The sequence below is a fragment of the Papilio xuthus genome, unplaced genomic scaffold (assembly GCF_000836235.2).
Source record: "Papilio xuthus unplaced genomic scaffold, Pxut_1.1 DF828177.1, whole genome shotgun sequence".
NCBI classification, from domain to species: domain Eukaryota; kingdom Metazoa; phylum Arthropoda; class Insecta; order Lepidoptera; family Papilionidae; genus Papilio; species Papilio xuthus.
Window position 1 is genome coordinate 567,949 of NW_013530472.1, and position 27,083 is coordinate 595,031.

General features: G+C 32.9%; 1 protein-coding gene across 3 annotated transcripts; it reads right to left on the reverse strand.

Annotated features, from left to right (window-relative positions):
- Positions 1–223: 223 nt before the first annotated feature.
- pins (G-protein-signaling modulator pins) lies at positions 224–26,743 on the reverse strand. Of its 3 annotated transcripts, none has more exons than XM_013306618.1 (10): positions 26,540–26,743; positions 17,578–17,807; positions 15,481–15,759; positions 13,572–13,811; positions 11,322–11,586; positions 8,635–8,886; positions 7,696–7,913; positions 3,934–4,129; positions 3,705–3,797; positions 224–2,779 (listed from the first exon to the last, which is right to left on the reverse strand). In XM_013306618.1, the coding sequence occupies exons 1-10, from the start codon at positions 26,582–26,584 to the stop codon at positions 2,732–2,734; spliced, it is 1,866 nt and encodes a 621-aa protein (XP_013162072.1). In that variant the 5' UTR covers positions 26,585–26,743; the 3' UTR covers positions 224–2,731. The 3 variants fall into 3 exon arrangements, with proteins under 3 accessions (XP_013162072.1, XP_013162070.1, XP_013162071.1); XM_013306616.1 differs by having other exon boundaries at positions 3,561–3,797; XM_013306617.1 differs by having other exon boundaries at positions 3,561–3,797; positions 8,716–8,886; positions 26,540–26,742.
- Positions 26,744–27,083: the final 340 nt, after the last annotated feature.

Below are 27,083 nucleotides of genomic sequence, written 5' to 3' on the forward strand. Positions count from 1 at the left end.
AACAAAGATCCATCCCTCCATCCATCTAAACATTCGCATTTATAATATTAGTAGGATTATTTTTAAAGAATCTTTCACTTCGCTTTTCTTAATTAAGACAAAAAACCACTTTAAACGAAGTAGCTTTTAGCATTTAAAATGGCTTAACTTTGTCTATGTAACATATATGAACTAGACTATTACAGTGATTTATTAAAATAAAGGTTTTAAATGAAAGTCAGAGGACATTCTAATAATTTAATGCATATTTTGGCATTTCATTAGTGACCTAATACTGTGGATACTTAGATCATCACTTCATATACACTCAATAAAATTATTACTAACTTATAAAATAACTAAAATATATTTTAATTTGTTGTACAGAATTCATATAAAAAAAGCATAATGAAGTATATAATTAAAACTGTTTTACATGGACATTATTTCGTTAGGCCAACGTTTTAGGTCATGCGATTCTAAATCGATCATTTCTGTAGATAAATACATAAATTAAAAAAAAATGTTTTATTTTCCTAATGTCAAGAAGTTTTTAATGTTTCCATAATTTAAATGGAATAAAACAATTTTAATTACAGATTTAAACATTTCTAATAGGTTGCTCTATATCTGTTACCGTAGATTTTCACTGTCGATATACGCGTACAATAAATATCGTTATCTTTGTTTTTCCAAAGAAAAGGAAGAGAGAAAAATATTTTTGTACATGTACTGCAGTGAAGGCTGACGCTTAAATTTGACACGACTTATAAAATAAAACAATTGGTATTTAACTTTCCGATGTTATACCATTCTCCACACAATTAAGCGTACTACACCTGTCCTTTCATACATATTCATATATCCTTTTAAATTTTAGTTTTCTCTAAATATTTAATTTTTTAAATTCCATTTATATACATTACCATAATTATATATAGCCTCAAACTGTTGTTCTATTCAATAATGATATATTTTTATTTATTCTATTATTCTTTTATGATATAATCAGTTACCTCTAACTCTGCCAATTCACTATTCGAGAAATATTGTTTATTACCAAAAGAAGTAAATCTTCTAAAGGTGTTCGAATATTTTCACAAGATCATTTTATAACTTTTCTTATACCTAACATCAGTAACCATGAACTTGAAAATGTCAAGACTTAAAACAATCTATAGTTTTATAATCATCTGTATTTTGTTGTTGGTAATTGACATTAACAATGGACGTAATTTAGTTGTAATTATTTTAAAATTTTCCGAATTTAACGTTAATGCATCCAAATTGATATTTAAAAGTCGTATATAGAATTTTATTTACAAATTGTCTCGTCATTTTTAAGTTCATATCTGTCATTCGAAAACATCTCTCTAAATCACTTCTAGTACGCTTATTAAACAATATTATACAATTATACAGTGAAAATTCAGTTAAAATAATATATTTTAAATTATTTAAAACTAATCAAATATGCACCTTTTTATCCTGTTGAGTGTACAACCTCAAGTTTGTGCTAAAACGAACTGAAATATTAAAAACATTTTTCTTATTCATTTTGTTAGCAAGATTCCATTATTTTATATCTCAATATCAGCCTTAAAATAAACACTTAAAATAATCTTATAAATTATATTTTATTAGTAAAATGAATTAAAATAAATAGAATATGTTAAGTTATAAAATCATATGCATTTAAAAAAATAAATTCAACGAATGCAAGTCTTTTTGATTTACACAGTCGTATTTTTGTGCGGAAATAGACGAGTGTCCTGAAATATTGATTCATCATTTTAAAAAATTGTAACTTGACAACCAATATACCATAGAAAAATATGTTTAACGGATTTGACTAGTTTAAATGGTATAGTAACACAAAATAGAAAATTAACACAATTCTTGTTTTAATGGCGGGCTAATTGTAAATAAATTATAATTAATATAGAGACTTTTAAAGGTGGGTATTGAATTCATGGAATTTCGCTCACTAACATTTAATAGATAAACTTGATGATTTAACTTATTAGTCAGAAATTTTAAATAGAATATTGTATGGGCCAATTTCATAATTTTTAAATAAATTAAAAAATCAAGATAAATCCATCTTAGACTCGATCTTTCAGTTGATTTTTAGCCGGCATACATTTAGGGCATTATGAAATGATCAATATTGCATCAAATCATCTATTTAAATGCTCGATATAACAAATATAATATGAAATAATCGCTTGATTTGTTATAATTTTCAATAGTACGTATCGCATATTATCGATATAAATGTCAAGTCGATGTATCAAATAATATATTCGTTAATCGTGATTAAGCGCGGAATGTTCCCTGACATGAACATATACCGTAAGTTTCCACTGCGGTACAAAACATTTTATCTCAGTATAAATGAGAATATTGATAATGTTTTATACAGATGTTTAGTCAGTGGGAACTCACGGTTATAAGTAAACTGAATGTTACTTCGCTACAGTAGATGACATTTATTGAACGAATAGTTCTTATTTCGTTACGTTATTCTCTATGTTAGGCTGTAAAGTTTCAAAAGCCAAAGGTGACAAATAGCGAAGTAAACATTTATAATTTTGGTATCAAATGTTTTTAATTCAGTTTCAGGGATAGCATTAAAGCGGAGTACTACAGGGTGTTCCCGCATTGAGCCTGGCTTGCGCAAGAACCCTACTTGGTTCATCTAACTCTATGAAGCTTAAAGCACGGCTCTGCGGGTCGTAAACGTAATCGTTTACTTCTTCGAACCGGAGTCGCCCTTGGTGCGGTTGTTCACCGGTATCTGAAATAGCATAAACAAATTATGAATATACGTTGTTATTATATGAAAACCAATCGCTCAGTAAGTTTCTGATAAAACATGTAAGCTAAAGGTATAAACTTGTTAAAAGTTTTAAAAATTCGCAAACTATCAGACTTCAAACTACGTGAAAGTTAGAAATTCTCAAGTGCTTAAAAAGTTTGTAGATAGTTATTTGTGATATTGAAATGATATATCTATGATCATATTTATTTTCATAAATACGTGATATAGAGTCGGCTAAAGGCCACAAATGGCAGTCTACAATACGTTCTAGTACAAGTGCCTTGGCAGCATAAGTCAACAAAGCATTTTTGGAGTTGTCGAATAATTCGCTTTGTTATACCTTTGAAGTAGAGAAAAATTAAGTACAAAAAATCCGTTCGCAATTTGCTTTTAGTAGTAAAAAGCTTGTAACTCGCAACATATCGAATGCAAGAATTTTAGTTGAACATATTAATATGTTAATTGTGTAAAAAGTTATTTTATATAGTAATATTAGCTGTACCTCGCTTTGCTATATTTTTCCTTCTCTCTACTCATCGACGGCCATAGTTGTATATTAATTAAATTGTATTATAATAACATACCTTGATAATGCGTACACAATTTTTGAAATCCGATTACTAAATTCCTTGGTAAGCGCGACAAACAAACTTTAGAACTACATTATATTTATATAGATAAATATAAACAATTAAGGTTAGTACATTTATTAGTTATTATTAGTGTTAGTACAAATGTACGTATTGATTTGATTTACCGAAGCACGCTGGTCCTCCATACGACCAGATTGTGCGCGTATGATCAAGGAGAAAAAGTCGTCGTCAGGGACTGTCTTGGCTTTTTCGGGCTTCGCCTCGGCTATTGCCTCGGGCACAGGCTCGGGCTTTGCCTCTGGCTTTACCTCGGGCTTCCGCTCGGCCGCGGCCTGCGGCGCCGGCGTGGGCTCCGGCTGACGGCGCGGCAGCTCAGTTCGCTGGTCCTCCAGACGAGAGCCCTACAACAAATGGGTTATTAGTAGTAGTGTTTATGAGGAAACACATCAAGGAGAAAGACATGTTTGTTGAAGTTATATTGTTTTTAATTAAACGCGCTGATTCTAGCAGTTTCACTTAAGTTTATTTTTACTTTACCTGGAAGCGGGCGATCATTTCGAGAAAATCATCCTCCGGCTTCGTGCTGGTGGTCTGCTGGGGGCGCAGGCCCGGCAGTGAGGCGCCCTTGTTCTCCTTGGCCGGCGTCTTCGGCAGGGGGCGGAGCTCCGCGCGCTGGGAGTCCATTCTCTCCGACTGCATGTCCGTTATTAACGCGAATAACTCCTCGTCGGGGCTGTAGAGATATATTTTGTAACGTTATGTATGAATACAGCAATTTTGAAATGTACATCTGAAACGATTCTTAAGAAAATGCCTCACGAGACGCAGTTTGTTACAAGCATTTATAATGTCGTTAAATATTATGCGTCAATCCGATGCCATCCGATGTATACTCTGTGGCAGTTCTGCGGATTTAATATTATTTTCCCTTGGGATTCGAATCGAGATTTAAAATTTCTTTATTTCCGTGAAAAAGATAATTTTGAATAAGACAAGCTGTAGGTGAGATGGTCTGTTAATATTTAAAGTCATAACCCGAAAAATCTTACAAAAAAAACTCAAGTAAAGCTCAATACTTACCGTACACATAATTACACTAATGTATTTTTATCACATATTATATTAAAATACTAAGTAATGTAAGTACTCCAATTGAGATTTAGATGATGCACTCACAATAACCCATCGTTCAGAACCAATAAAATAATATTTATAGCACTAATATTAGTGACCTCGACCAATAACAGCTACGTAGATGTAAGTTTCTTAATATATGAAAGCGAAGTTTCATTTTTTTACACATTGGTAGGAGACTATGACCAATCGATACTGAATCGTCATTAGAATATCATAGGCTAAGTTAATAAAATTTCCTTTGGTTCTTTGCCTAGTTTTAGGATAAAAAAAAGTTTCACCTCTGTTCTAAAAGACATTATGACGAGAATTTCTAGAAAGATACCTCAGACGTTGACTAATTGTTAATGTAAGTGTTATTAGACAAATAACTTAGAATTTACTATAATCACTTTTTTTTTTTAATTTCTTTAGATATTCTAAATAAATTTATTATGATCAAAGAAGAATAATAAATTGTTTCACTATTACTTCACAACAATTTCATTAAATCTCAAGTCTCCAAAAACTTCAGATCTTTGTAATCTATGTCGGAATATAAAATTAGAAAAAAAACTTGAATGCCAATAAACAGCTATTATCTTTATCAATAAAATTGACGATAATAAAAATAGATCCATGACTTGTATTAAATAGATAACATCGAGCGAATATTTTTATTTGAATTGCTAAGAGAATACTAAAGTAAATAATCTACCTAATTATCTTTGTAAACTCAATGTAACTACATATAGTTACGCACTACCAAAAAACAGCGATAATTTACTTAAACTTAATTAAATATATTTAACCTTAATATTACAAAAAAATTATACACGTAAGAAATTACTCATAAAATTAATCGTGTAATAAATTAATTATACACACGGTATTTTTTCGTCCTGTAGCGATCTCATATCTGTTTGCACTGTAACACTGTGAACTAAACAATGAGTGCTTTTGATCGGCGCTGCTTCGAAACAGCAAAAGATTTTTATCCGCAACAACGCGTCGACACCGTGTACGCTTTGATACAAAGGCCTGTCCACAACAGAACGTTGGAAACGTGGAAAAAAATTAACACGTTTACAAAAATTGAAAATTTTGTCAACTAAAATATCCAACAAATTATTTTAAGTATGCTAAATATATATAAACGTCTACACTTGGTTCCAATCTAAACCCTTAACCGTGAATAAATTACACGTTATAATACGTTCAAACTAGAAAATCACAAAAGCATTTTACTTGGAATTTTACAGACAATTTTGATAATATTTTAGCGTTGTAGCCCAAAACCTCAATGTACAGAGTAGGTATGGGCTCGTTGATGGTTTAAGGCGTCAACGAAACGAAATGTTATTTTTTTCAACTAGTCCATTAACTAGTAGACAATTAGAATGCAAATAGTTAATGATACATTCAATAAAAAAATCTAAAGACTGGCAAAAAATACGACCAGCAAGGTTCGTTCGTTCAATTCAACTAGTTAAATGAAAAACGGTTAACGGTTAAAACGTTGAACGACTAACGATGGTTGAATCAACTAGTTTTTTGAATCAATACCCATCCCTAATACACAGTAACTTCATTGCTGAAAATCGTTTTAGACTTCATGAATTTATAACGTCCAAATTGACGGGACGAGGACGAATTATACCGTGTACAAGGAAATAGATTTATGTATCGATTAAATATGTTTTATGAATGACAATACAAAATCACTGCATTACGCACATTTAATAGACAAACTACGTGATATGGTGATGATAAATTGCTTACTAAACGGTAAAATTTATTTTTTATAGGTTTACTTATAAGCTGGTTAATAATTACGAATACTTCAGCTTTAAAAAATAATTCATCAATTAGTCGAAACTCCACTTAAAACCGTACATTTCGACATCAAAAATTAACTCTCGTTTTAATGAATTAAATCTTCAATTTTTATTTTATCACCAAGATTGTCCAAAAGGCCACAATAAGCTTTCGCTATTATTAGACGACTTCATAATTAGATATTATAATACATAGATTTGTCTGTCTATTGTTTGCAAGATGCAGTGAACCGTAAATTATTAAGCCACGTTCTGCATTGTCAATCAAACCATTCAATCTGCTCATAACATCGAAGCTGCACAAAGGAGAATATTACGTCTACCAATATCTGGTTGTAACATGAAAATTAATTCTCTGATCTCTGGAACAGCAATCAAAGCTTTGCGCAACAAGTTAACGTAGAAACTCGTTGAACATGAGTTTACATTGAGAAATTCACCCCGATATCTCATCTATAAAATAGCTTCAAAGTTATTAATGTTGTTAAATATTTGCTACCAGATCGGTTATAAGGAAATTTGAACTTGTTAGAGTTTGCCAATTAAATTAAACCGATATTAGTTCTCAGTTACTTGGAATTTTATTGAAGTTCTTGATATTAGTCAATAAATTAATTTAAAGCAGTTTTTTTTCGGTACAGAATCACTCAAAAACTAGTGACAAGGATGTAACAACCTTCATACGTCAATTTTTCACTGTAAACGAAGCGTCGTAGTGTTTTAGTAGTTCGTATAGACTTATAAAACACAGTTTCATGAGTTGTGTAGTTGGAAAACTTTCTGTGCTCGGATATAAATCTCGAGTGTTACGACTACGTCACGATAGCGGTATCGCGCCAGTCACGCGCACCTTATTACTGATAACCCCGAGTTTCCACTGCCAAATCATTTGTATAAGAACATTTTGTTATGTCTGTTTATTAAAGGTGTATGAGAGGGATGACGACATGTCTTTATGTGAGTGTTCCAGTGGAAAACTATTGTAATATTGACGCTAACACACTTGTTTTTAGACTTTATCAAGGTTAGCAATGGCTCGTTAAAATTGAAAATATTAAAATTAATTTGTTATTTTTTTATTTAAATAAAAAAGAACAATATTTTTACGTTTCTTGTAGATGCGTTTATGTCATTTTTCAGATTAAGAAACTAAATTAGCGAGGCATAGAATAAGCAAAAAGCTATGCCAGTGTATAGGCAGAAGTAAATATACGTTGAAAATATGTATATCATATGCAACGAACTTGTGCAAAAATATGCAAAGTTTAGGTATTACTTTAAACAATGTCAAGGGTGAGTGACAGCTCGACTAGCTCTAACTCCGACAAATGAGATGGAAGCTGCTTACCTTAAGTTCTTGTCGCCGCTGCTGGCAGACCGCAGCAGCTTCTTGACCCTCGAGTTCAGCGCAGCCCGCTGTCCGTCCATGCGCTGCGACTGACAGCGGCTCAGCATCTCGAAGAACGACTCCGAAGGATTATCCTCACAACCTGCCTGCGCTACTTTAGACTTCCTGGACCTTTCATCCCCTTTTTCTTCATCATTTTTCTTTGTATCAGGCGTCAACTGAATTTTTATATTGACTTTGACCTTTTATCCCCCAAGAAATACTGCGGCTAACTAGTTGTGATAGAGATCACAGGAGAAGCGACCTACCTATCCTATCCTACCACTTCGAGATAATTTCCTACTAAAATATGTTTGTATTTACGTCTAGAAAATATTAGCGCGATTTCAAACAATATTTTTTAATGAAAGTATTTTATCAAAAATTGAACATCCTGTAGGCACGCGGGCGATAACTCTAAACCAGTTTCGTACCGTCGGCGCAAAAAATGTATACGGTGAGCGCACTGCAAGTTACATCGTTCCTAGATTGGTGAACGAACTACCCTCAGATTTGATAAAATGTATTTCACGACAAAACATAAAGTGCAAGCTCATAATATTTTTGTCCGGAAGACCTTAACGCTTGTACCAAACCAATGAGGTTTATTTAGCGTTAAATGTATGTTTATTTGTATTCAAAATAAATATAAAAATAAAAAAAAACTAGTATGTTCCTAGGGGATGAGGATAAAATAAAAGTAAAACAGATAAAAATGCACAAATCTGTAAGAAAAAAAAAGAATCAAAGTGCTTAAATTATTAACCAAGTATGTAAAATAAAAAGATACCGAAACACAAGAAGGGTACAACTTAAAAAAAAAACAAATCTTTACTATAATCAACAAAATATAAACTTAATTAAATTTTGAAAGGGATTCAAAAATAATATTATAATTACTTGAATTAACGCGAGCTGCTCCATACTCTGACGGCGCACGCGCAGAGCGTTGAAGATGCCTACCATCTTAGAATGAGATACCTTCGACGTCGCGGGAGCTGGCGGAGCGGTCGCAGTGGCAGAGACAGTGGCTGCTGCAGCGGCCACCTCGCCCCCGTTCTCCGTCTCCGGGCTCTCTTCGGGCATGCCCAACACCTTCTTCAGATCACCAACGTTCATCTGTGCGGTAGCCATTCCCAAAATATCACCCAACTATGGACAGAAAAAATAAATAAATTTACTATTGCAGCGTTTCATATTAAATTTCTATCAAATTATTCACGAACATACATTTTTGTTAATTTATGATCTGGTTAATTTTATTTATCCAAAATTGCTTCTTGTCTTAACTTAATCTCCCTTTAAAAGTCTTTTGGATTAAAATATTGGTGGAGAGTTACCCAGAAGTCGGAAAAATTAGCCTTTTACTAAAAACAAAGTTATTAAATGTTGATGATTTGTCGAAAGTTGCTTTGTATAGTTGAAAATGATCATCAAAAATAAAGGCGAATTCCGTTGGTAACCTGCGCCACAAGTCAAAACAAAGTGTCTTCATTGTCCCATCAAAATATTAACGTAAAAAGAAGTCCCCTTAACTATCGTGGCAATTTACAAAAATGTCAACTATCTGTAGTTTGCATAAAGATAGCATTGCACGAAATGTCGAAGCAATTCGATATGTAAGTAAACCTCAACTGTTTCTAATGTATTAAAACGAGTACTATCTTAGACAATGGATTCTGAAAGGGTAGCAATTACCCTGGCTAAAGGAAAAACCTATGGAAGCGATGTTTTTTCCATGAATTATATCGTCAAAATGATTGGAAGTTACAATTTAGCGCTGTATTCGGTCAAGTCAACAAAAAAAAATAGGCCGCGATCACGAATAGTGCTTCAGCTCGAGGCAACCCATTAAAAATTCATATTTCTAGACGTCGTCCATTTCAATTCAAACTGCTTTTTGAAATCAAAGTTAGTAAGCAATTCCATTTGCTGAAATAGTTCACAGACTCGATAAATATGACTGCTTTTAAAATAATTATCAAATCCAGGTCATGTTTCGGCAGTGTAAATCCACGGTTAAAAAGAATAAAGCACCCCAGTAAATAGAAACGATTCCGCGGTATACAAAATATAAATGTATGAAATGCATGAATAGTGTATAGAAAACGTTTGAAACATATCGAAACCTCATTAATTACAAATATCCGTGCGAACGGCTACTATGAAGGAAGTCGCAATTGAACAGATCTCAATTCTCTCATCAATCAGACCTTCCATTTAATAAAAACTTTAGTTTCTAATGTGCTTTAATTTAATTAAACAGTTCGGTTATTTCAATCGAGAACAATTTAACTACCTGATAATTCCGGACTACATTCATTAAATATTAAAATATCCAATATATTAAAAAGAAAATATAACATTGTACCGAAAATAGATGTTCATCAGAGAAATGTTTAAATGTGAGTGCCTATTTCTCAACTAAAATACATCGGAAAAAAAATGCCAAAGGTCGACTAGATTGGTTTCATTTCAACATTTTACAATTTGTAGCAACTCAGTCTCATGAGGCCAAATGTAGTAGAGTCAACTAATAGAGGTTACAATCTCAATAATATTAAAGTTATAAATTTGAAAGTTTAGATGGATGGATGGATGGATGTTTCTTATTACATCACTTAAGAACAGTTAATTAGATCCTGCTGAAATTTTACATAGATATAAAAAATAGTCTGAAAGAACACAGACTACTCACTAAGTTCTTTTTTTGAATCCGCGCGAACGAAGTCAAAAGCTACTATAAATATTACAAATTTTAAAGCAACACAACTTATTATTTAGGGTATATTTTAAACAGTTATCTAGTTTTAGGCTGAGCTATAAATTTTTGATAAGTTATTCTGTACAATCCAGGTTTCATAATGAAAACTATTTATAGATCCATTATCGGTTCGCTGATATCCCTCCCGGAGATCGTCAACATCAAAGGGTCCATTAGCTTAATAACTTTGGTCATACCTATTATAATTATAAAGTCTGTCAACAAAAATAACCTGTGTGTAATTTAAACAGCTTCATATATTTAGCAATTACGATAATCCCATTAAAAAAAAACAAATATTACAAAAGGAGAAATCAAACTGCAAATGAAAAATTTAACCGTGGTTCAACTGCCCAAACGGTGGTACAAAAACATATTGTCGTCCTGTTTTTGGAAACAAGAGGACGACATGTTTATTGTTTTGGCACAGGAATTTTACTACAACAATTTTTTTTAATGATGCAAACAGTGAGACAAAAAGCTTAAAAGCAGCAAGCAAACATCCATGCACGCCTAAATTTCACAACATTGATATTACGTTAAAATTATTTCACTACATAAAGTACACGGATATCGTATCAAAAACCATTTTATGCAATCTAGTAATTTTATGATTACCAGATTTTAGAACGCGAGACTTAAAAAGACTTTAAACGCGTACTGTTCTGGAAATAAACGCATTAGTTGCCAGTAGCAAATTAAATAATACGTACCTGTGGTTATAATTTTAGTGCTATATCTTCCCGAAACCGATGTTAGTATAGCAATGTGATAATGTGTTAGTTTTAAATGATGTAGCCAAACCGATAAACCCTGTACAAACCTCTTTGGATATATTGTAATGTTCCTTAGCGTAATACAAAGCTTTTTCGTGATTCCCGAGCGCGGCGTGGGCGTTGCCCAAGGACCAGCAAGCCCTGCCTTCGCCCACTCTGTCTTGTAGTTTTCTAGCGGCGGCAAGATGGCGAGCATGGTAACCTTCTGCTATTCTGTACTCGCGTAGCAATGTGTAAGTGTTGCCCAATGAGTAACAAGCCTGGGCTTCCACTGCAGCATCACCTAGTTCCTCGGCCAAAGCCAGGGTACGCCTGTAGAACAATGAAAATAAGTTAAATCATATTAAAGTAAGTTAAAGAAAAGCACAGAAACTTTATATGTACCGCCGAGGCAAGTTACTTTATTTCTGAAGAAATAGACGTACAGACCGACATACAGGTGTGTTGGAACATAACGATAACTTTTGTAATATGAAGTTCCGGCATAACAGTTTTCCGTACCAACACGCGTAGCGCAAATAAAATATGATAAAATACAATTTTGATTTATTTAACATAACGTTATTTTTAATTCGCATATATCAATAATGCCATTTGCCATCGATACATAAAACCAAAATTACATATGCAAATAAATAGAAATATGTACGTTTAAAAATGTTTTGCCACTTGGCAAATTAAATTACATAGCGAATAGCTTCTGTTCGAAAACTTATAAACGAAATCTTCTGGAGCTAAAACTTTTTGGTAGTTTAGTTAAATATTAACTAAATTATATAAACGAATAGTTGACAATTAAAATACTTAAGAAAAAACATATTAAAAAAAAAGTAAATTATAGATACTTTCTTTGTATTCAACAGCCACATGAAGGAAAATAACGGCAATCAATAATAGTTTACCGTGAAATGGCACAGACTTGTAAAAGTTTTAGTAGTTTGTTGCTGAGTATAATAGTATGTTGTCAACCATACCAAATAAAAAATTCACAACATGTACTCGTTAAACATCGACCAGAAAGTAAACGCAAAGTTTTCCTAACTATAGTTTACAAACAATGTATTTTAATTAGTTGTTGGACTTGTGGATAACAATCATATCGTAACAATGGTTATCAATGAACAACTGAATGAAGTTCACATAGAATAAATTTAAAAGTTATAGTTAAAAATTAGAGAAACCAAAATTGCGGTGCATCAAAACGCTAGCGAAGAAAACTAGGTACGTTATCTACTCTTCCCTTACTTTCCTTTTTTTCTTAAATCATTTCGTTGTTTATACTCTTAAATGGATAGCACTAGCCACTTAACATAAAAAGCCATTTCAATATATTTCGCATATAAGTAAACATAATTTTAATCAGTAAATAATTCAATGAGATTATATGTTACTGTGTTATAAGCAGCTAACAAAATTTGTTGTCTGCATGAACGGTCGGTGAAATCCATGTTACAGAAGACAGACATGCAGTATGGACATTAGATGTTGATCGATGAGTGAGTTGTCAGAGACATATTATAATTCTGGACCTTCTCTTTCCACCCTGTCCGGAGGAGAGGATAAATGGTAGAAGTGAATATCATTTTTGCTATACATCCCCTCCTCCTTTCATTAAAGAAAGGCTACACTTCTTTATTTTATTAGCCAGTTGGATATATCTATGGTTACGCACGAGGTCGCGAAGAGCAATAAAAATGAGAACAATAGTTTAAAAGAATTTGCATTCAGTATGGTAAAGACGATAGCGTTGATAAAATCCAATTTTCGCTTGAGCACAGTTCAAAATGAAATTAAACAAACGCAAGCATTAAAATACTCGATTTTAAAGTATGGATGAATTAGAAAATATTATTGATTATATTATATCAATAAAATATTTTAATCATAAAGTAAGAAAATCTTTTGTCAAAGATTTAATTTCAGCGCACCATGAATACTTCGCTTAGCATCGACACAGCGTTAATGAAGGTATTCCTACTAAGTCAAAGTCAATTAATATTGTATGGTACTTATAAACAAATACTGGAAAGGTGGATAATGAAAGCGCTACAAAATATTCTTAAACATCATTTTAAATGCAAGCATTTTTCACAATTAAAATACAACTCAATTAACTTCTAAAACAAATAAAAACTTCGTCAAAGAATTTGTGGGTTAACATAAAGTAAGATATTCGATTTGGCACGCTGTGAATCAGAGTACTCTTCCGCCGGATGTGCCAACTAAAGAGCTGATGTTAACAAAGTAAATTCAGTATTCATTTTTCTACTACGTAATTGAATAAGAATTGCACTTACTTATAATGTTCCGCCGCGTTTTCAAATTGTCCCAGGAATATGTGTGAATTGCCCAGGTTGCTGTTAGCCCGCCGCTCGGCCGCCTTGTCGCCGACTTCTCTTGCTATTGTCAGCCTCTCTGTGTGGTATCGGATGGCGCGAGTAAAATCACCCAGTAAATAACATGTGTTGCCAAGATTTCCGCAAGCGCGACCCATCGCTTGTCGGTCTCCTAAACTGCGCATTAGATCGAGATTTTCTCTGGAACAAAAATGATATTGCTACAAAGTATTCAAACACATTAAGAACTAATCCAATTAATTTTAAAGTTTAGTTTTAATTTTATACAGTCCAAAACGCTCGTCGTGTTTTTTCGTTTCTCAAAATATAAGAATCCTGCACAGTTTAAAAATATAAATTTTTCAGCAATGATAAAATCAATTTGACAAACTTGAGCTAAAATAATCACATCACTATTCTTTAACTCTTCCTAATATTATTAAAGCGTGTGTTTGGATGAATGTTTGTTAGAAGGTATCTCTAGAACAGCTCAGCGCATCTTGCTGAAAGGCATAGATTAAGTACATAGTCTAGAAGAAAACATAAGTTTTTTTCTTTTAATACCGCGCGGACGGAGCCGCTGGCAAAAGCTAGTGTCGTATATTGCATCGCTATAATTTAATTTAGGTTACTCTAAGAGCACTTTAGAAAAATTTATTATATTATAGCAGTGCTTTTATATTTCCTTTATAAAATAAGAAATTCAATAACTCAAGAATGACCTAGGAACCGTTGAACATCTTTATTATTTGGATTATGCGACGCTTTGGAAATCAAGTGGAATGGTATTCGATTTCCGTTTGCATCCCAGTTAAACGTTTCCGATGAGCGATGCGAACTGTAGCTATTTGCTTGCATTCCTACTAACGATTCTAATACACACTAGCGATTATTTGGTAGTGCAGTAAATCTGTACTACTAAATATTAGCAGTTTACAGATATATCAAACTTTTTTTTTAATTCTAAATTTTATTCATCTTATATAAATTATTTTTGTTCATTCGTGGAATTTATCAAACACTTAATCTCGATTATTCATAAACCTTTTAAGATAATTGTGAATTCAAGAACATTTCGGGACTGTTTTGCCAATTGTTCTAGATCTAGAATGTTAAGTGATTATGGAAATAGTTCTATTTGTAGCAGAAACGGGTCAGCTCTAAATTTGTTTACGTAGACACAAAATACAACTGACACATCGCTGTGATATTCCGAAAAGCATTAGCAAATTACGGTTTCACTTCACTGATTAACCTAAAATACAATACGCTAAAGTAAATTTATTAAAACAAAACAATATCATGTTACACATTAATACTACCCAAGTTATAAATCTCATATTTTTGAACAACTCATCATCATCAGCTCACTATACGTTCCCACCGAGGGGCTCGGAGCCTACCCTAAATTAAGGGTGATTAGGCCATAGTCAACCACGCTGGCCAAGTGCGGGTTGGTTGACTTCACTTGAATTTCTTCTCGGATATGTGCAGGTTGCATCACGAACAACTCGATATTAAAATGTTTACCACGAAAAAATTTAAAATAGAATTCACCAAAATATAATGAATTTATTTTGATACAACATAACACATGATAGTGAACCGTATGAATTTTAATAAATTTCAGCTCAAACAACTCAAAGGCAGATTTTTAATTTATAAATTTTACTTGGAAACGATGGAAAAACATTTTAGCAAATTTACGTTAAACGTGGCGCCGATAAATGCTTTTATTCATTATTGCAATATTCTTTTTGTTGCCCTTAGCAGAAATTAATATTAATTTTTTTCATATTACTTATTAATTCACACTGCACACCTTGTTGATTAAAAATATATTGTAAAAATAAATGAAATAAGTACTTACTCGTAGTATGTGACTGCTTGCATGAGACATTCCCGTACCTCCTGGGGGAAATGACCAGGATCGTTTTGACCGACGCGGCCGAGATTTTTACCTTGTGCGTGGTATACGTTACCCAAGTTATAAAGAGCCCGCCCCTCACTTAGCTTGTCGCCCAAAGACCGGGATATTTCTAAGTGACGTTTACAACATTGTATCGCCTCGGGAAATTTTCCCATAACTTTTAAAGTATTGCCTAAATTACCTGACGCTTTCGCTTCACCTAGTTTGTCATTTATCGTTCTGTAAATAAAAATTTCATTAAAATGGGAACACAGATTTTACGTAATTATATGAGAATATTACAATTGTGATGTTTTATTTGGTTTTCAAGAAACGAGGATTTTTTTATTAAATTGAATAGCGCCGTTGAATAAGATGAGGGTATGATTAACCTTTTAATAATATAACGAATAACAATGGTCATACTAAAACAGACTAAAACAATTTTAGAGCGCATCTTACTGTGATAAAGTCCAGAATTATATTCGAAAATAGAGGTCGAAATTCATTTTCATATTTCAACATTTCATAAAGGTTTATGAAATACATTCCTTGCCTTTGTCTACTGTTCTAGGTAAGTTATAGCTATTCAAATAATAGCTAACAAAGAAAACTGATACATAATTTTGCTATTTATTTTCTAGAGGGATTGTTAAAATAAATTTTAGCCAGTGTAAAAGTTTGTAAAAGTTATATTAACTTCGGTGTATCTAAAGTTGAGCGTAGAGCGGCAGCTAGAAAGGATTTTTGATACACTAGTCATAGTCCACTAGTTCGTGATATGCTTTGAAAATTCTAATAAACTTCATAAGTGAGAACTTTGAAAGCTCTGCACAATGGATTTAATAGTTTAATTTACATTAATATTTAATTATAAATTAATTCATTGAAGATAATTAAGGCTATAGTGTGTCTATTTAAGATAGATTAGTTTGAACATTCAATTGACAATTCACTAGATATGGCTTGAGTAAAATCGATTAAGATTTTTTTCGATTTTCGATGGTTGTTCTAATTCTAATAGAACTTGCAATCGAAAATTTCGTGATTATTGACTTTGAATTACAATATAACTAAAATTGTTTCTTTCTATTCCTACTTTATCCATCATAAGTATATAAAGAAATAAGACATTAAACCAAAAATTGCGCTGCTGACGAACAAAAAAGTTTTTAATTAATTAATTGCGCGATACATATATTTGGCTAAATAACTGCAATCAATTCAAAAAGTAACAAAACACCTAAATTTTAGTTAATTTTATTACAAGACTGACTGGATGCGATGGACTGGCAGTAGAAGGCGCAAGACAGGCGACTTTGTGTCGGAGGGCAAGACCCACTTTGGGTCGATGCGCCAGCGGAGTAAGTAGTAAGTAAGTTATTACAAGACCGATTTTCGATAGGTCACAGTTATTCGTTGTGCGCGACCGTTCGACACTTTGACAACCGTTCATTAAGTACATCGATAATGCTCATACAAAATTAATTCAATATTTTATAGGCGTCAGTTGTCAAACTAATCTATCTTAAATAGACACACTATAAACAGTAATTATGTGTTTTAATTGATTACCAAAATATTCAATTCAACAAACAACGAGTATATAAATAATAATTTAGCCATTATTGATGTTATGTTGTTTGTTATATTACTTGAAAAACATTTCCAATAAATACGTTGTTGACTTCATTTTCTACTGAAATATGAAACGATTCCCGACGGCCGAGGAGGTTTATTAAAGGCAAAGAAAAGGTTCTTGTAAGAAAATTAATTGAAGTACCTATACTCAACGATAACAAGTAACAAGAAGTTACAATAATAAAAAAACATCATTATTAAAGTTCTTTATGTGTTCAATTATTAGCTATATTGATAATTCAAAAAAATTATGACACAAAATCAGTACAAAAATCTTAACGTTGATTTCCACTACGATAAAAATTATTTTATTCATTAAAAACATATAATTGTCTCTGTTTTCAAAGAGAATATGTTACTGTACATGTATTTCGACAGTGGAAAGATACATTTACTTTCCGTAAGTATTATAATTACCTAGCTAAAGTGAGATCGTGTTTGTGAAACTGCATCGCTTTGTTATAGTCGCCTAAATAAAAATAGGCATTGCCGAGTTGGCTGTATATAGCACTGAGGGTACGCAGGTCGTCTGTGCCCGCTCTTATGGCGGCCTGGAAGAAAGCGACGCCGGCGCGGCAGTCTCCCGCCTTGCAAAGTCTCTCCCCTTCCAATGCTAACTCCAGACACATTGAACCTCCATCGCAACTCTGCAATTACACGTAGGAAACAAAATATTTTTTGTACATTAATTTGCCTGTATTAACTCACGAGTCGTTAAATAAATCCATAAGCCGCAAAGTCAGACAAATTTGTTAAATCACTAAGGCGCTACCACAGTGATTTATCAAACCTGACTCTGCGGCAGATTTATACAGAGTGTTGTAGAAAATTACATATTTAATGTTAATATGAACATAACCATAAGGTAGTATTACCATGTTCACAACTGTAGCAGCAAGGATCACAGCTCCATCATAACAGATATTGAATGGAGCTTTTATCCTAAGCAACCGTAGCATTGAGCCCATTTCCAGAACAGCTTTAAACATATAAAACGACACATCGTTGCCTGCGGACTATAGGAAATAACGTAGAATACGACATTACGTAGAATAAGATTCCGATGAAAATTCTACTAACACTTTATACCACGCCGTATGTAATTACTGCATAACATTAATTACAAATATACATACATTGATTACAAATAATAAAGCACACATATTGTATAATAAACCTACGTTTTACTACGACATTGATTCAATTGTCAGACATCACAAACATTTCGATAATACGAGAATATTTTTCATTACGGATCCAAATAATAAAAATTATTTCATCTAATAATTTATTTACCTCCCGAAGGTTTTACTACAAATGTCGGAATTGTTTATGGAGTTGTTAAAACCTAATTAGACCTTTGGCTTCAATAGAATTTAAAAATATTTTTCCTGTTCCTCTATTTAATTAAGTCCCAAGCATAGCCTTTTCAAATTCGTATCGGAAAAAGCCATATCGTTTTAATGATTTTTGACTTTGAGGATTTTTCGAACCACCGGTTTTGATTGGAACTAGATTATACACGGCGGTATATTCGGAGACACAATTTTTATTCAAATTCATCAAAGAACAGTTCGCAAAATTTCCATGTAAAATATGTTACTTGGAACTTTGTAGCGCCAATAGCTCAATGGTCAAGAGTACGGATTACCGATCAATAGTACGGATTCGAATAGGGATATTCTATTGTCGTTAAACATCCAAGAAGATTCGAACTTATTTGCAATGAAAATTGTTATTATTTTTAAAATGAAAAAAAAAAACGTTACTTAACATTTCACGGTGTAGTTTATAAAGTTAAAATAATTAAAAGTTGAGTTAACATGAAAGGTAAGACTAGAACTAATCATTTGTGTGAAGAAATTGTGTTATACTTACGAGCCCGTCTTGATAGCGATTAAAGTTTTCTTCGTTCACTAACTTTGCCGTACGCGGACGATATGAAATTTTTTTTTAAAAGTTGATAGAAATTTCTGTTTAAAAACCGTAAAATATAGTACTCGGTAAAATATTTCAAATAATCGAACAAAGAAAATCCCAATGATAATTATTATATTATAATAATAAAATATTTTAATATCTAATTACCGAAAACTTATTTTTATAATATTTGGAGCCGTAATTTAAAATAACTCACATTTACATACATTCAATTATGTATTAATAATACGTGCGACATAAAGAAAATAAATTTTACGTGTAAAAATAATGCAGAGATCGATTAAAAACTACTGTGATTAATTAATATGGTGGTGGGAAATTTGCCGTGAAACTAATACGAATCAAAGTTACCGGATAACAGATGTGGTCGATTTGCGTTTGCAGCTAAGAGCGGAGCGTCCGGACACTCGCAAATGCAATGTAGCTACTGGGGTGAATTCAAACTCGGCCTGCACAAGCCTCGCACTCACACAGGTGCACATTGCACACTAACATCTTACGTCTGCCTGTACGTGTAAACCATTTCAAATATTAAACTACATACTAATAATAACTACGTTCAAATACCTATTATTCGTTCTAATATTCCGATATTACTTTAATTATTGGCTGTCCAATATTATTATTGACTATAATTAACTCGTTTTACATTTGAAATTAGACAGTGTAACTGAAATTTATATAAAACGAGATATTTTTATTGTATCTTCTATTTATCTATGTGAAAGAAAAAAAGTCGATGTTGGTATATTTGTAAGCCATGTCTATCTAAGCACTAGACTCATTTTAATTGGCGATGAAATAGTACGATGTTCTGAGGACGCCAATGAAAGTAAAATGTAAAATGTTTTTTTTTTCGTTTCATTAAAACTTTTTGCTTGCCCTATTACATTTCTTTTTTATTTAAACCATACTGGGTTCCATAGAGAAAAAATATGTATCATTAAAATTGTTATTTGAAAAAAGAACATCAGTTTGACAAAGGTGGAAACAATCTAAGTGGCTAGCACTGTTTTCAAGGAACCCAATAATAATCATAATAAGGACTTATTTTTTCATTTGTTTTGACTTTAAATATATATTTTCGAGCAACAGAAGTTCGAACTGAAATTCGTTGACGGCGATTGAACTGAAGTTTAATTAAATTATCAATTTTCAGCCGTCATGTTCGCTCTCACGTATATTTCTCCTGGTTTCAATGCTGTCAAAATTTCATACTTGTTTACGTCAATGAAATATTCTGTCGGAACGAGCGCATTAAGCGACCGAATCCATTAGCGATTCCGGATAAAGCTATTAAAAACGACGCAGGAGCAGTAACGATATCCATCATGGAACTCGACAACATTTCACAAGATTTAATTTAAATAATTATCTCTCTGATCTTTTTACGTTACTAGTTCATATATAACCACAGAGGGGCTCGAAGCGTACATAAACAGTAGCGGCGGTAGGGTACGGCGAGATGGGGCGGCGGTAGGGTACGGCGAGATGGGGCGACGGTCCAGGGCGCCGGGCTTAAGGTGGCAGCACGGGCGCCAGAGTCGGATATAAAAAGGAGCCTGCCGCAAAAATCTCGCCCAAGGCGCCACAAATACTAAAATCGGCCTTGTACTTAAATTAGACTAGGAAATAGACTGGCTCAAAGTTCGTTTATTTCACATATATCTTTGATTTTCATTGCAGAAATGTGCAGATGTTTTCTTTCAACGTAAGAAATTTGGATAAATGTGATATGAAAATTGAAAATCCAAAATTACATTGGCGAGTATCGAACCCGGACCTGTAGATTTTGTCCGACACGATGAAGCGCCTTACAACTGGGGCATCGACGCTCTTTTATTAGAATATGTAAATAAAGAAAATATCAAAAGTAATAGGTAATATAACGCTATATTATACGAAATTATTGCAATTAACTGCGTTGAAAACTAAAAACGTTTATAATTATCCGCATCACTTCAAGAACCATTTTTCGTGATTGCATCCGTCACGAATGAAATAAAAAATGAACAAAACAATTTAAATGCAAACATTGAGTGACAGTGTCCGTAGGGGACGTCGTACTCGCGAAACTAGTCTAGATTGACGATCGGCGATACAGTGAAGAAGTGGGGACATCCTTTACCTCGGTGAAAATTATTTTATTTTATAAGGGACTATGTAAGAAGTCTTGCCACGACGGGTCAGAAAGATATATCGGGTAACATTGACATGATAATATTGTCCTTACTTTGAATGTTGGAAAAAATTAAATCACAATAAACATTTTATTTTAAAACATTTTTTTTATAATATTTGTAACAAGTCTACTGACAGTGAAAAACCGCAGATGGGAAATGAAATACCATTTGATAAAAACGGCCTCTGTCGATGACGTTTCGTAATAATTCTCATTCTGTGAGTCGTCACTGCGAATTGGCGGTAAATTGATTTCATAGGTCGTTTTGTTAAAACAAAACTGCTCTGTATAGGGGACGACGGTATCGCCGATTGAAATTCGTCGAATATTTTGCATAAACATGTCCTCTCTGGTAAAGACATATGTCGATCACTTTTAGGTCATGTCATCGGAAGTGGGGCGCGCGTAATTGAAAAAGCAAGGACTGCAGTGTACACTACGACCTACATTCACGTGAGAACACTAATTTTATCACTCTACGCCCTGTTATTAGATTTGAGATGCACTTCCCATTTGAAGGATGTTACATAGGTATCTATTAGTATAGAGCCCTAGTGGGTATGCCTTCTGCATCAACTCCAAGCTCAATGAAGAAAAACCTAAGTCAATGTTTATTTAACTAAATTTATCTAGATGGTACGTCGACTAATTATAATTAAATTTACTTTCCTTTCGTTCATGGAAATTAATGTTGGACTTAAATTGTTTTTTCTTTATTTATATTCTTTTTGACCTTTAAGCGCACTTAATGAACTACTTTACTACGTGACTAGTTAACTCAAGTTCATGTGGACAACGTGAATAAATGAATTACGGAGTGCGAGACAAACACAAACTGATGACAAGAATCAATTACGATTTGATCCACTTTAAGGTAAGTGAAATTAATCAGATAATAAAACGCATGAATGATTCACACAATTTTGTATTCAGTATACCGGTACAAGTACTTTCTGCTTCATTCTTACTTCAAAACACAGCTAGCGTCAAAGCTAAGTTGGACTATCCGGATAAAAAAATAAAATTGTACATCATTTGCTAAGATTGTCTCCTCATTAATATAGGAGAGACCAACTATCGCCCGCGACTCCGTCCACGCGTAATTAAATAAATTTAATAAGCCTATATGTTTGTATATAGATTTCTATCCGTGTGAAACAATCAAATCCTGTCTTTATAATACATATAAAACAAAGATAATAATATACCTATATATGTTTGCAAATAATAAAAAAAGTCCCTCTAATTATAATTAACTCATGATATGAACGGTGATATCAAAGTCCTCACAACATAAGCAACAAAAGAAACTAGAGACTACAAAGCACAAATTTAATTAGCCAACCAATCGGAGATATGCTCGCCGTAGTGAATTAACAGACTATACAATTTGAAGTGTATCTGAATACGATTCTGTATATATTGATGCAATGCTCGTATTTCAGGTAACACTCAATCGTGTTCGCAATGTAAAGGCATTTGGAATAGTCAAAACAACGTATTGATTTCAATTGCGGAAAGGATAGGAAGGGGAAATGGAGCTGGCGGGCGATGGGTATATATAGCAAAGGGAAATGTCATTTTCTTGTACATTATATACAACGAATATATAAACTAGGAAGAAAGTGCAGGCGGTCACACCGTTATCACATCAGAGTTTCTAGTAGTCACTTATTCGAGCTACTAAATAAATACAGGTAAATGTTTCTGCGAAAGCACGAGCTATATTAAATCCCAGGATTCACCGTAGTTCTCCCAGTGGGGAAAATGAAGTAGTTCCTAGAAATTTAATCATGACCAAACCCTGAGATTCGTGTTTCATTGCATGAGAAAGCTTATTGAAAGTTCTACCTGTTCGTATAATGAAATACTTGAATAAGAAGCCGTAGCCTCGTCGCATGTGGACGAAATTAAATTAACAATACCATACGTTTCCATTGTCGTTATATCTAACTACATGTGCTAAAACTTATTTTGCTATCCCTATTTTCCTCAAAGAAGGACGACAATATGTCTCGCGGTAATAGTGCTATTGTAGTTTTTTAATTTAAAATTTCCTTAAAGATAAATGTAACGTTTACTATATAAATTTAAAAACTAACTAACTTAAAATATTTCACACATAGCGAGGTAAAAAAACATTACAAGTATGTCATTTTATTTCAAGATGTTTTGGTAATAGGTTCATCAAAGTACTCATTATAAATTGATTCAGTTATACTCTAATTGCTGGGAAACGCCTACCGATTACCATTACAAGGTGGGCGTTGGTTTTCAACATTAAAATAGCTATTCATATATTTTTAACCTTAATTTTCAATTTTTATAATTTTTTTGTTAATCTTTATATTTACACATAGGAAGTAACTCATAGTTCTTGCTTTATTGGTATCTCGACATGAGTTACCGTCAAATAATACTAACAATGAAATGTATAGATGATTTCTACATTACAACAATCTTTGTTGCTTTTCGAAAAAAAAAATGATATCAGAACTAAGCACTTTTCGTTTTCATTTTTTTTATTTTTTCATAAAGTCAGCACATTGTCAACGGCTATCACTCGGCTATTATTCATAGACGATTGACGAGATTGTTAAATTAGACCCTGCGAACGAGGGGAAGCGTCATGCAACTAAGAATACAGCCGAATTTTTAACAGTGGTAGAGCCCGCTTCAACATCTTCGCACGAATTGGCCCGGCTCGCCCGGTGAAATACCACGACCACAAAGAAGACAGGCGTGAAGTGGAAGCAATTCCGCGTTTCGTCTGATGAGTGTGCCGGAGGCCTAATTTTGTCCTCTTTCCTTTCCTACCCTTTTTCTCTAAATAGGAAAGGATGGTAAGTGGAAGTGGACATTTCGAATGAAAGGATGCATGGAAAGGGAAAATGTTTTCTTTCTGTGCATCCTCTCCTCCGTCGATTAAAGGTAGGCAACGCATATGCAATTGCGTATGTCTATGGGCAACGGTCACTTCGCTATTTCAGCGATTTCAGGTGGCCGCTCGCTCGTTTGCCACCTTGTGAAATAAAAAAAAAAGAATGGCACTCGCCTCGAGGTAGGACCCGACGGGTCCGAACCAGTTGGTACCGTCGAATTATGATTAATTAATTAATTTGTTATAACATCTCTTGAAAGTTTAAACAATTTAGCCTACAACTCAAAATGAATTCATTTTAATGTCAGAGGTCAACTTGATCTTGCTTTATTAATAAATAACGATAAGTTCACACAGCAACAATATTATCATTTAAATTATTCAATATATTGCATAATACCAGTAAGTATTGAACCTCGCGCATTTTAACTTTCCATTGAGTTAAAGTTGTTGATGAATGAAAAGTAAAATGTAAGAGTGGGCAAACAAGAATGAAGTAATTAGTGACGCCAATGGCCATCTGACCACCAGAGCAACTGCATATGCATTGCTGGACTAGTCTACTTGTCTGCTTATTTGTGTGTGTAAATTTTTTAGTCAGTATACATTTATAAAACTGAACTATCAACATGATAGGTATAATTTTAATTGTCATCTTTATGACATCCTCCAAGAAAAATGGATAAATATATTTTGTTCGACTATGGCTCTTTGCTTAGTCCGTTTCTCTAAAAGTGAACGATTTACACATTATTATTATTTCAGCTCACTGAATGTCCTCACTGAGGGGCTCGGAGCCTACCCTAAGTTAGGGTTGATACACATATTTTCAGTTTTAATTTTATACTTACCAATACATTGCTTAATTGAACTGTTAAAAAAGTGTTACTTCAAAAAGAAGCACACAACTAGTATACTTAATACATAATACCAATTAAATAAGCAGCTAGTAAAGTTACATGATTCATTAGAATATAGTATTTTATCATTACAGTATCATTATGTATTATCTAACATAAGTAGTTATTATATAATTGAAAAGTAAATTTCTATTTACTTTAAAACAGAAATAAGCAAATACAATATGCTTTGAGTATAAAAAAAAACTAAACAACAATATGCTGTTGTACTAAAGAACCACAACATTTGGCGGAATTGATTTAAAGTTATATTTGACAGACAGGAACACTTCTTAGGTTATGTGTTCTAAAAATAAAAAAAATATAAGTACACAGTTTTTAAAAAAACTACAAAAAAATCTGAAACAATTGCTGCATACTTATTATACAATGAGTCTTCATTTGTAAAGCCCATTATAACAATATTACTAACCCTGTCATTCACTTTGGAAAGACAGGAGTTTTTTATACAAGTCTTAGAGTGGTGTAATTCTGGATATGGAATTCAGTTCTGTGTTGTAGAAATAACTGTTTATTTAAGGTACAGAAAAGTAGACTCAGTCAGACTATTGTCCTGTATTCTTATAACAGTGAATGTGCATCACTGTGATTCATAAAAAAACTATCAAACAACAATTTTTTTTTAAAAAGATGGCATTACAAAACTCAAAGATACCAGAAAAGCAATATTGTATGTACATCAACAAAACAGCTACATCTCAATGTAGTTCTTAAAAGATGTACAAATAGGTGAATTTATTTTCACCCGGAATCCTAGGTAGCTTTAGGTGCTAAACTTGCATATATTTATTGCTTATTCAACAGGCACAATTCTTTGTTTAAGTCCTTGCTGGCCGTAAGCACTTTTATCAGATAAAAAAGTTCCCCGCTTAATAAAGTTTAAAACTATGTTGTTGTTACGTCTTTATTGAATCATTATAGAGAATTGTGCTTATATAATTAATATCATTAATCTATTTCAGATTTATAAACTTGTTTAATAAACATAATGTTTATGAAAACAAATCCAAGAAATTATTAATGATGACATTTTGCCATTTCAAAGATGCTGAGGTTTATCCATATGCGTGGTATTTTTTAGAGTAGTAAGTTAGGTTTGAAATCTCGAAAGCGTAACTGTTACGTCTGTTCAAAACAAGGTTGCGTTTTGAAGATAACATTGAGATGCAGAGTTCAATTAATAATAAAGACGCAAGAGATAAAGGAGTCGAGAGTTGGTAAATAGGTTGGCGCGTAATTTACGTTACGTAGTGACAACTGCACTCAGGCACAGGCAAACAAGTCGCTACTTCCGTATTAGGACCCAAAGGTGACTCATGCTATGCCGCTTAAATCATACTACTATGAGCTGTGAACACGGGAATGATAAATATCTTACATGTTTAATAACTTTTATACAGTTACAAATTTTATAAAACTGTTATTTATAACTTAAATATGTTATTATAATCTTACCTGGGTATCTGTCGACAAATTCTCGGCACTGGCACTCACAGACATTCTACACAGTTAATTTTATAACGTCACAAACAAACAAAAAATTAAAGTGTGTACTTTAGTTTATTCTCATAATTTTGTTTACGTAGAGTGCGTTGGGCGCAGGGCGTTTACGAACGGTTAAGTTTACAGTTGACACCAGTTGACACCTGCACACAGTTGTATTTTACTTTCAGTGTTGCAAGTAATCAAATTAGTTGCCACATAATTAATCAAAAATCTACTATTGTACAATTTTGCAATTTTCCTGAGCCACACTTTAAATTAATTTTTATTTTCTGTCTGTAAGATTTCAGTTGTTTTAGTAACCTGTGGTTTAACTTAATTACGGAAAAAGAAGAGCATAATATGTAAAACATGGGACTTTTTAGGTGGATATAATACTATTATTGTACAGCTAAACTAATTCTTTGACCGAGGTAGCTGCCAGCTCTTCGGTCCCCTGTGATGTCGATTATTTTTTTGGAAATGTCCTTAAAAAGTCTTAAAGCGCTAGGACCCC

Excerpts from the sequence above, each read along its gene's own strand:
- pins (XM_013306616.1), bottom strand. The coding sequence starts at position 26,584 with ATGTCTGTGAGTGCCAGTGCCGAGAATTTGTCGACAGATACCCAG. Across the intron at positions 11,587-13,571 it reads AACGCGGCGGAACATTATAA|GCGTACCCTGGCTTTGGCCG; the intron begins GTAAGTGCAATT and ends ATTGTTCTACAG. Across the intron at positions 3,798-3,933 it reads AAATGATCGCCCGCTTCCAG|GGCTCTCGTCTGGAGGACCA; the intron begins GTAAAGTAAAAA and ends CATTTGTTGTAG.